Consider the following 11,450-nt stretch of genomic DNA (forward strand, 5'->3'; position numbering starts at 1 on the left):
GAGCAGCCGCCCTCCTGAACCATGAGGCTTAGACAATGAGCCTCAGGTGAACCCACTTCTGGGCAATCTCCATCCTGCTGGGAATTGTGTTCACAGGGTTGCCCTCAATTTGATTTGAGAAAATATGAGATTCCTGAACCCAGACTTGTGGAGGTAAATGCATTCTTTCTTTCACTAATGAAAAATTAATCAATCGTCAATCGAAGAAAGAAGTGGAAAATTTCATTCAAGCCGCTCCGAAGATTATAACCTGGAACACAGTCTTTTAGAAAGTGACCTGTTCTGAAGAGGTAACAGGTGAGGCCAGTAGGAATGTGATTTGGAGAAGGGATGCAGGCACTCAAGCACACATCCTGGTAGAAGGTACTGCTTTTTGTTAGGAGCACATATCTTACTGAATGGTTTTCGTGCTTCTAAGTATGAGAAGATGCAAGAAACTGAGTTCATAAAATTTCTGCTGAAAATATCTATTTGAGGGCCAGTTCTGTCAGTTTTCCCAAAGCATGAAGTGCCTCATCCTGATCTTTGCCTTGAATTCTTTCAGGGTGTGTTGTACGTCAGCGACTGCAGTGCCTAGTGGCTTGATTTTTATAGATCTAGGTGGTGGGCAACACTTTTATTACACAATTCCCTCAGTTTCAGTAGTAATTTCAACCAAGTTTGGGGAGGCATTTTGACCAACTTGTCCCGAGGCACTAGGAATAAATCATTCCAGCTCAGACAAAGATAGGCTCTCAAGGTGCTACTCACTTAGTCTTGGTAACTGCCAAAAGCCTCTGGACCACCTGTTGGATCCACCAAAGGAGGATTGCACGAGGCCAAGTCAGTAAAGCAAGAGAGATTTATTAAGGCATCTGTAAATGCAGGATGGGCTGAGCTCAAGACAGCATTAGCACTGACTGTGAGGAGAATTTAGTCTTATAAAGAGTCATGATGGGAATCTGTGGCAAGGACAATGAAGTTCCACAATTTGGGGAAGAGGTCAGGGGTTGAGTCCCATGACCAACTGATCATGGCAGGGAAAATTATAGGGGAAGGGAAAAATTAGCACAATGAGAGATGATGGTTGGGGTCTGAGTCTCACAACCAGATAGGTGCAGCCACAGGAATTGATGTACAGGGACAGTTCATCTTTACAGGTGGTTATCTTTGCAGGCAGTTGTTTCCTGTGGACCATTGTCTCTTGCTGTCCAGCTTCGAATGGCCACATTCCCAGGGGGGGGGGGCTTCTTCCATTCTCCTGGGGACCTATCACCACCTGTCTCACTGGTCCCTCAGGCTCTAGGAGATGGTTCCCTTTGGTTATTTCTTCCCACATCTAGAGTTACACTGTTACGATGATGCATCTTATAGAATTATTCATCAGGTCAATTGTTTCAAGTAGCCTCATCATCATTATTTTTATCAGAGGCCCAATGACACATATGTCAATGCATGAAAGAATAATCTTATAAAATAGGCAGAATAAAGTAGTATAGCTAGTGACATGAATAAGGTCGGAAGTAAGCAGGGCTATAAAGAGTTACGTGGCTGGAGCCAGAAGGTCTTTATTGGTGGAGTAGGTGTTTCTGCCCTTGGGAAGGTCTGGTTAAAGATAATGCAGAGGCACCATGCACCCTAGAGGGGAGGGAGGAGCCCCAAATGGGTGGAGAAAATTTTTAGGTTTAAATTTTTCTTATCTTGCCTTAAAATATGAATTTTATTTCATTACTTCTTAAGGTTTACCTCCCATGGGGACCACCTCTGTGAGCCCTCCCCATCCATCCAGCCTGCCCCTGGGTGAGGAATCCCTGCTTCCTCCCAGGACAAGGAGTGAGAGGCAGCCCTGAGAGTCCCTCCCCTCTCCTCCCCGATGGCTCTGCTGGCCTGGCCGCCCCTCTGCCCCCATGATACTAGGATGCTGTGCTCTGAGCCTTTGTGGAAGAGGGTAGTTGAGGAAAAAGACTTGCAATGCCTTTAAAGCCACCAGTTACTATAAAGGCTTCCTGCTTTCATTGCATGCTTGCTCATGGACACACACCCACACACATACACAGTGAGCATGTTCACAGGCAGACTTTTTTTTTTTTTTGCGCTTTTTAGGGCCACCCTCATGGCCTATGAAAGTTCCCAGGCCAGGGGTCAAATTGGACCTGTAGTTGCCAGCCTACACCACAGCCACTGCAACACGGGATCCAAACTGCATCTGTGACCTACACCACAGCTCACGGCAATGCCAGATCCTTAACCCACTGAGCAAGGCCAGGGATTGAACCTGAGTCCTCATGATTACTAGTTGGATTCATTTCCACTGCGCCACAACAGGAACTCCCTCTTACCTTTCTATATTAAAGTTTTTTAAAAGAACATTATGGATGTGTCAGAAGGGACAAGGCTTTTCTCTCTGAGAGACAGCAGGGGCTCATGGAACAAGAAGCTCCAGAGAATTTTATATGTGGGTCCTAGAGGAGCAGGAAGTAGCAGCAGAAAGCAACGGACACGCAGAAACAAATATGTGTGCATAACACACTCAGCAGTGTCATTCCTTTGAATATGGCAGCAGAAATAACCACCATTCAACCTACTCCTCAAAAACCAAACCAAACCAAAACCAAAACAAAATGAAAGAAACTTATCCTTTAAGAACAGGGCCACCTATCCACCTATTAATTTTTGCTTTTGTAGTCAGATAAAAGAAAAGAAAAACAACACAGCCTCACACAGGCTTTAAGGCTGGCAGTGGCTATTTTCTTCTCCCTGCAAAGATAGGACGCGTGGTTTTGAACACAAAGGCAGGAGGGCCACGTCGCTGCCCCTGACAAATCCTTCAGACAGTTGTCTTCAAGACCCTGCAGTTTTTCACCAGCTCCTTTTTTGCTTTTCCAGCGAGTAGTAGCTTCCTCTAAGAGGCCTCTAGGCAGTGACTGCTCAGTAAGCCTGCACAAACTCTAGAGTCCATCTCAGGTGGGGCTGAGCACCTGAGCACTGGGCACCTGGGGATCAAGGGTCTCTGCTTTAAGATTCCTGCTGCTGGAAATTATTGACCTCCAGAGATTTTTTTTTTTAACTTAAAGGGGAGGAACACTCTATATTCTGCTCCATTGGGGAAACGGGGCCCAAACCCTCGTTGACAATCCCCACCCCCGAAACCCATGTACACACTCAAGTAAGTCACAGCCGGGGGACAGGCAGCTTTGGCGACAAGGCCCCTCTGGAAGCCCAGGGTATGAAGAGCTGCACAGAGGGCTGTGTGATGAGCATTCAGCACCGGGTGTGGGGCAGAGAAGGAAGAAGTCTCAGGGTCCCCCTTGATAAGGAGAAGGAAAATGGGAAGAGGGGGTCAGAACACAGAAGATGAGAAAGCAAAGGAGGACCAGGAAGAGGCAAAAAGGAGAAAATGCAGAAAAGTTGAGCATGGAAAGAGAAAGAGGCAAACAGAATGTGGGCAACCAGAGAAAAAAGGAAGGAAGACAGAGAAGAAGGAAGGAAACAGACAAGAGAGTAAGATGAATGAGGAAGGATGTGAGAGGGCAGAGAGGGGGTCCAGGAGGAGGACGTCAGGGGACATCAGACTTGGTAAAGAAGTCTCTAGTGAGAAGAGGGAATCAGGAGCCCTGGGGCAGATCCTTAATGATGACAAAAACCATGCGGGACCAGTACACCAGGTCAGCCACATAAATCAGCAAGTTGATGGCTGTCAGGACGGCCACAGCCAGTCGCTGGTCCCAAGTGCACATAAGGTAGGTGACCTCATCTCTGCAGCCGGCATCACTGGACCGCTGGGGTTGGCCTCCCAACTTCTCTTCGAACTGGTAGAGAGGCCAGAGGACCAGAGCGCTGGCGTAGAGGAGGACAGAGAGCAGATTCATTACCAACAGCAAAATGGAGAAGAAGGGCAGTCTATTGTCACAGTCCACCAGGCCCTGAAGGAGGGCGACAATATCCAGAAGGAAGCAGATGGCATACACGGCCACACACCACACCAGGGCCGGCTGGTGCTGGTACAGGTAGGGACTGCTGATGAAGGCGAAGATGACACAGGCCACTAAGTTCTCCAGCCCCTTCAACAGCATTGGCACAGTCGTAAAGCCAGTGAACTCACCAGGCAGGTAACAAGCCCAGATCCAGACCACTTCGGTGACATAAGCCACGGCAGCGATGCAGGAGAACGCACTGGCAGTGATGGCTTGGTCCCGGGTGGGGCCAGGAGGCAAGAGGTGGACGTAGGTGGTGGAGTAGATGATGGAGGCCAAGAGACAGAAGAGGGCCGCATGGCAGGCGTAATTGATGGGAAAATTGTACCAGTAGAAGGGGATGCGGGACTGGAGCTCGCAGAACTTGACTATGAGGATGATGAGGGTCACGACAAAGCAGAAGCACCAGATGAACAGGGACCAGCTACCTATGCCACCTATCCAAGTGCCTGTGCTGGCCTCCATGGAGAAGGCCACACAGGTGGAGAGCAGCTGCAGCACGCGGAAGAGTCTCAGGATTTGGATCAGAACCAGGATGTTTGGGGAGTCCAGGCCTGAGGACAGGGATGTGGTGGGTGAGGTCGTCCAGAATGTCGTTTGGGTCTCTGTCTCTTGCATGGCAGTGGTCTTCACTGAGGACCCATCAGAGAATATCCAGCTCTGGAGGTCGATTCATCAGATGCCTGGAAAACGCTCAGGGCCCTGTGGTGGCTGAGGCTCAGGTTCGGTGGTATTTGAACCGATGGTACAGACACTTGTGTAAGGGCACAGCCGCTCTAGAATGATGCTCCCGCCCGTCATTCTTGGCCTTGTCAGGAGACTGGTCTTATCTCACACGTCACAGCTGGGTTGGGTCTGGCCTCAAAACATGCACATTTTTTATTTCTTTGTGATGTGTGCCATTCGTAACAGAGATAGAATGGTCCTTAACGACAATCCCAAACATTTAAGGCTGTGAAATTTTTTTCATTTAAAATTTTTTTTAATTTATTGTAGTTGTTCTATCAATTTCTGCTGTAGAGCAAAGTGACCCAGTTACACGTATACTTACGTTCTTTTGCTCACATTATCCTCCAACATGTTCCAGTACAAGTGATTGGATATAGTTCCCTGTGCAGCAGGATGTCATTGCTTATCCATTCCCAAGGCAATAGTTTGCATCTATTTTTAACCCCAAATTCCTAGTCCGTCCCACTCCCTTCCCCTCCCCCTCCCCCGTGGCAACCACAAGTCTGTTCTCCATGTCCATGACTTCTTTGCTGTGGAAAGATTCATTTGTGCCATATATTAGATTCCAGATATAAGTGACATCATATGGTATTTATCTTTCTCTTTCTGACTTCTCTCAGTATGAGAGTCTCTTGTTCCATCCATGGTGCTGCAAATGGCATTATTTTGTTTTGCTTTGGTTTTTTTTATGACTGAGTAGTATTCCATTGTGTATACATACCGTATCTTCTTAATCCATTCATCTGTGGAGGTTGTTTCCATGTCTTGGCCATTGTGAATAGTGCTGCAGTGAACACAGGGGTGCGTGTATCTTTTTCAATGAAAGTTTTGTCTGGATAGATGCCCAGGAGTGGGATTGCTGGGTCATATGGTGGTTCTATATTTAGTTTTCCGAGGAACCTCCATACTCTTTTCCATTGTGGTTGTACCAATTTACATTCTCACCAACAGTGAAGTTCTCTTTTCTCTACATTCCTGGGTATTTGTTGTTTGTAGATCTGTTAATGACGGCCACTCTGACCAGTGTGAGGAGGTACCTATTTGTAGTTTTGATTTGCATTTCTCTAATAATTAGTGATGTCGAGCATTTTTTCATGGCTTTTTTGATGAATTTTTTTTCATGGAAGCTATACAGATTCTTTTTAAAATTTTTTATGGAGTTCCTGTCGTGGCTCAGTGGTTAACAAATTCGACTAGGAACCATGAGGTTGCGGGTTCTATCCCTGGCCTTGCTCAGTGGGTTCAGGATCCAGTGTTGCTGTGGCTCTGGTGTAGGCTGGCAGCTACAGCTCAGATTCGACCCCTAGCCTGGGAACCTCCATCTGCCACGGGAGCGGCCCAAGAAATGGCAAAAAGACAATAAATAAATAAACAAATAAATAAAGTGTTGGTGGATGTGGTTTAAAAAAAATTTTTTTTAATTAAAAAAAAAATCATTTGGTAACAAATTTGGCCTGAACAAACATGAGAAAATTTATGGTTTTTATTAGTTTCACTTACTATGAATATTCAAAAGTACAGCTACAGAAATGCTAATGTGCCTGATTACAAGGTGCTTTCAGACTCCAGTAGGGTGTGTTAGGTCATATGGAGTAGATGCACAGTGTGACCTGTCTGAAGATGAAGAATTCTACATTCTGGAGCATATGTGAACTCGAGGGGTTTAGAAATGGGATTGTGGATTGTATTGCTAACCCCAATTTACAGGTGAGAATACTAGTCTCAGAGATTAAATGCTTTCCTTAAGGTCACATGGCTAGGGAGTGGAAACCCCAGACAACAATGCCAAGTCTGTGGGTTTGAGCCCCTTGCTCTACACTCCAGCATTTCAGTAGGGTTCATGGGTGGGAGCCCAGGACCAAAACTCGGAGCTCTGGGAATCCAGGACATGCCTTCAGGGCCACAGCCTCCTTCACAGAAACCTGAAGAGGCATATGTCTCAACAAAACATGGGTCTACTTGCTCTGGTGCAATAAAATTCATCTCTTGAACAGCAGGTATAGTGAAGTACAGGGCAGCACTTATTGCAGGGCACCAAGTAAGGAGTTCAGGAGAGGTAGTGCTCAAAAAGCCTGATATGTTTCAGCAAAGCATTTTTTTTTTTTTGTCTCCGCCTTTTCTCAGGCCGCTTCCCGTGGCATATGGAGGTTCCCAGGCTAGGGGTCTAATTGGAGCTGTAGCCGCCGGCCTACACCACAGCCACAGCAATGTGGGATCTGAGCCACATCTGTGACCTACACCACAGCTCTCGGCAACACGGGATCCTTAACCCACTGAGCAAGGCTAGGGATTGAACCCAAAACCTCATGGTTCCTAGTCGGACTCGTTAACCACTGAGCCACGACAGGAACTCCTCAGCGAAGCATTTTTAAAGACAAGCAAGGGAGGGCAGTTGCAGGGTATGTGATCAGGGGGTGCACAATTCTCTGATTGGTTGCTGGTGAGGTAAAGGGTCGGTGGCATAAGGGTTAGCATCATCAATTCTTAGGCTATGTGCCCATGATTGTCAGATAGTGAATTTCTTCCATTTGGTGATGGTTTTAGCATCGGTAAAACAACAGAGGAAATGTGAATCGGAAACTGTTATCTAGGCATTAGAGGTGAGCTAAAGCCGATGATATGGGAGAGGGGACAGGAAAGCAAGTCCTTTCTGCTGGGAGGACAGAGGATCTGATCCCAAGCAGGGGGAAGAGGACTTGGAAGCCCAGAGTGAGAAAGATGCAGGTTCAAGGCTGGGTTCACCGTTACATCTGCTCCTGCCTCCAGGCTAGTGTCCTCACAGCCCTGTCTGGTCCCCCTGAGGTACAAACGTGACCGGTATGGAGAGCAGAGCCTAAGAGATCAGGTTTCTAGATCCAATTCTGCCATGAGACAACTTGTGACTACAGATGAGTCTTGTCCCTGTTCTGAGCCTCAGTTTCCCATTTATAAAATAAGCAGCTTGCAATTTCCTTGTGATGCAGCAAGTTAGGTATTGGGCATTGTCACTGAAGTGCTTTGGGTCGCTGCTATGGCATGAGTTTGATCCATGAAATAGGAACTTCCACATGCTGCAGGAACAGCCAAAGAAAAAACTTTTTAAAATAGGCTGTTTCAGCTAAAATTATGGTTTTTGAGATGCTGGATCCCTGGCTTTCTGGTGAGACAGTGGGGATGCAAGTAGGGTGTGGGCCTCACTCACCACTTTCTTGAACCAGAGCAGCCTGGCAGGAATCAAGCTCCCACTCAAGCTCTCATTTGAAAATAAGACTGGAAAAAATCCACGTGCTCATCTTTAGGATGTTGGTATAGTCACAAGAGGGAATACTATATAACTGGGAAAAAAGAGATGCTCTCCAAATAATGATAAAGATATATCTCAGGTTATATCAAATAAAATATTGAACCATGTATGGTGCATAAATTCATCTGTATATACTTGAGTTGCATCAAGAAATACTGGCAGTTCTCCTGTGAGTCCAGTGGAGCAGTTCCCTGGTGCTGGTGGAGAATGGGAGCTGAGGGCAGAGTGGATGGAACCACAGGTAGAAGAGAGATTTCTCAATGTGCAGCTCTTTAGAGCATTTTTATTTTGAATCACAAAAATACATTACCTTTTTAAGAAAACAAAATTTCAGTGTGAAAAATACACCCAGTGGAGAAGCAGGTCAGGGGGTGGCTAGTTGGCCAGACGGTCTCCATAGTCCCTGCATCCGTGATGGGTAGGCTGGGAGAGGGGATAAGAGATGCCCACATAGGCCTGTCTCCAAAGGCAGGGAAAGGGAGGGGCCTGGGGTCCAGGGCTCTGGGGAGGGGGAACTGTGGCCCCCAAGCCCACCTGCTGGGTGGCCAGGCCCTCCCCCAGCCCTTTGGCACCACAGTTGATGGAGAAGCCCTGGGTCCAGGCCTCAGGCCCTTCCCTTGCTCCTGCCTGGCCTGGGCTCCCTGTCTCCCAGGGCAATGGCCAGAGGCTCCCTCATCAGCAGGCAGCCAGAGCTGCCCCACCCACAGCTCAGCAGGTCAGAGCCTCCTCCAGGCAGCAGTGGCTCCAGCTGCCGCCAGCCCCAGACTGTGGCCTGAGCCATGTCCAGGACAGAGCCCAGGGCACAGATGTTCTTATTCTCTGGCTCTGGACTAGTGTCTTGGAAAAAAATCATTGAGCCAGTCTTCCTGAATCCACCTTTGAGTGGAGAGAAGAGGCGCTCTTCTCTGCTGTGGTCTTGGGCACCTGGCTGTCTGCCCTGCTTGGGGGTGGCAGCACTGGCTGCCCATCCATACAGCCCTTGTCTTTGTCAGGCTCCTGTCCAAAGTTACAGAGGTGAGTGTGTGGAAAGAAGGTGGCAAGGCTCCAGTCAGCCCCTGCCTGAGCTCCCCACACTCCTTCTGGCATTTTCTGGCTGCCTTGCCCGCAGGAAGTGGTCTGGCTGAGATGGAAGCGCTGCTGCAGGCCCGCTGGGTGGGGCCTTGCTGTCCGACCAGGACACACAGGAGTCCAGGGATCAACTCCTCCCCCAGAGAAGGGGCAGGGGCTCAGCATTCGCTGAGGGTCTATCCTGTGCTGAGCTTTGTAGGAGACAGACTTGTATTCAAATCCAGGCTCTGGCAGGAGGAACTGTGTGACCTTGAGCAAAGGACAGAATGTCCTCTCTGAGCCTCAGTTTCTTTGCCTATTAAATGGGGATGACAGTGATAATATCCCTGAAGAGGAAATGAGATAGAGGTAATTAATCACTAGTCAGAGAGCTGGCCTTGAAAATTTACCGGCTACTCTTTCTTGAGTATAAGACACAAAGTCCTTATGCCTGGAAGACTTTAAGATCCTAAACCCCAGTATTAGGTTCAGATCTCTGCTCTGCCACTTACAGGCTGTGTGATCTTGGGCCAGTGATGCTCCCTGTGCCTGGGAACACGGGGACAGTGAGGACATGGCTCACAGGGCTGCTGCTGGGAGGAACCAGGGCATCTGGAGCAGACCTACCCTGCAGTGAGCACTGTGTGTGTCACCTCTCACAGCTGTCATGTCAACACCACCCCACTGCAGCCCCAGGGCTCAGGGACCCTTTCTGAGCTGACAGAACGTGTGAGCTGAAATCTGAGGCCTCTTCCAGAGCCAGGCTGGGCTGAGGAGGGTTGATCCCAGTTGGTCTTTTCTGGGTCTGCTCCTGAGTAGAGGTGGGAGGTAGGGGAAGCTCAGTTCAAGCCCATCCCCCACCCCCAATCCAACCAGCATCTGTTTCCACAGATCCGTCCAGTGCTTTGCCTGGAAGGGGAGTGAGCTTCCTCAGGGAACAAAGTTCTCCTAAATCTGGTCAACCAGGCTGCTCGTGGGTGGATGGGTCCCTGTGGCCTCCTTCCCTCCCTGCCTTGACCCTGACCAGCTCTTAACACTACTGCCGAGGGAAGTCACTCCCCTTCTCCTGGCTGCAGGCCGCCTGCCCCTTGGGCTCTCAGCTGCCCACTGTTGCCATCAGCACCATCCCTCAGGCCACCTGATCCTCTCAGTGGTCCAAGTCCATGCTGAACCAGCCAGCTGCCCACCAGCCCAGACCACTGCCCCCCAGTAACACTCTTGTTGCTGGTCTAGCACCACACTTTCTGCAAATCCTTTTTTTTTTTTTTTTTTTTTAAAGCATATGGTTCTTCCTGGTGCTTCCGATAGGAGGAGAGATTTCCAGAATATTCTGTTCCTGGACCTTGCAGAGGCTGGCAGGGCCCCAGATCCCGTCATCATCTCTCTCACCCTCTGTCCCCTCCCACAGGGCCTTGGCACCCCCGCTTCTCTATTCAACTCCCACAAATTTATTCCTGATGCCAATCAGAACTTGCTCAAGTATAGGCATATAAAGTCACAGTTTTCTGTATCCTCAAGCAAACAGGGCAGCTGAGCCACCAGCCCATTAGTAGGAAGCCATTACTTTTATATTTAAATAAGCCTAACAAGTTCTACCTTACAGTAGACTATTTTACAGTCTACAGTAAAATAGAACGCACCCCCCCCCCTTTTGTTGCCTTTTAGGGCTGCTTCCTGCGGCATATGGATGTTCCCAGGCTAGGGGTCTAATAGGAGCTATAACCGCCGGCCTACACAACAGCCACAGTCACGCAGGATCCGAGCCACATCTGCTGCCTACACCACACAGCTCACGGCAACGCCGGATCCTAAACCCACTGAGTGAGGCCAGGGATCAAACTCGCAACCTCATGGTTCCTAGTCGGATTCATTACCCACTGAGCCACAAAGGGAACTCCTGTACAAAACTTTAATTGAAAAAGATACATGCACCCATATGTTCATCGCAGCACTATTCACAATAGCCAAGACGTGGAAACAACCTAGATGCCCATCATCAAATGAATGGATTAAGAAGATGTGGTATATATACACAATGGAATATTACTCAGCCATAAAGAGGACAAAAAAAATGCCATTTTCAGCAACATGGATGGAATTAGAGACTCTCATACTGAGTGAAGTAAGTTAGAGAAAGACAGACACCATATGATAGCACTTGTATGTGGAGTCTAAAATATGGCACAAATGATCTATCTACAAAACAGAAAAGATCACGGACATGTAGGACAGACTCCTGTTTGGCCAGGGGGAGGGGGAGGGAGTGGGATGGACTGGGAGTTTGTGGTTAGTGGATGCAAACTATTGCATTTGGAGTGGATAAGCAATGAGATCCTGCTGCATAGCACAGGGAGCTATATCCAGTCACTCGTGATAGAACATGATGGAGGATAATGTGAGCAAAAGGATGCAATATAGATGTACGACTAGGTCAATTT

The 11,450-nt window shown here is 48.3% G+C and overlaps 1 protein-coding gene across 1 annotated transcript; it reads right to left on the bottom strand.

The window, feature by feature from the left end:
• Positions 1 to 823: 823 nt before the first annotated feature.
• On the bottom strand, positions 824 to 4,736 carry LOC100520032 (myeloid-associated differentiation marker-like). The gene has a single exon (XM_084966965.1). The coding sequence runs from the start codon at positions 4,569 to 4,571 to the stop codon at positions 3,585 to 3,587; it is 987 nt and encodes a 328-aa protein (XP_084823091.1). The 5' UTR covers positions 4,572 to 4,736; the 3' UTR covers positions 824 to 3,584.
• Positions 4,737 to 11,450: the final 6,714 nt, after the last annotated feature.

This window comes from Sus scrofa, chromosome 7 (assembly GCF_054392235.1).
Source record: "Sus scrofa isolate SSC_HxYL_T2T_F1_AM1 chromosome 7, Sscrofa_HxYL_maternal_Yorkshire_Landrace_v2.0, whole genome shotgun sequence".
NCBI lineage: Eukaryota > Metazoa > Chordata > Mammalia > Artiodactyla > Suidae > Sus > Sus scrofa.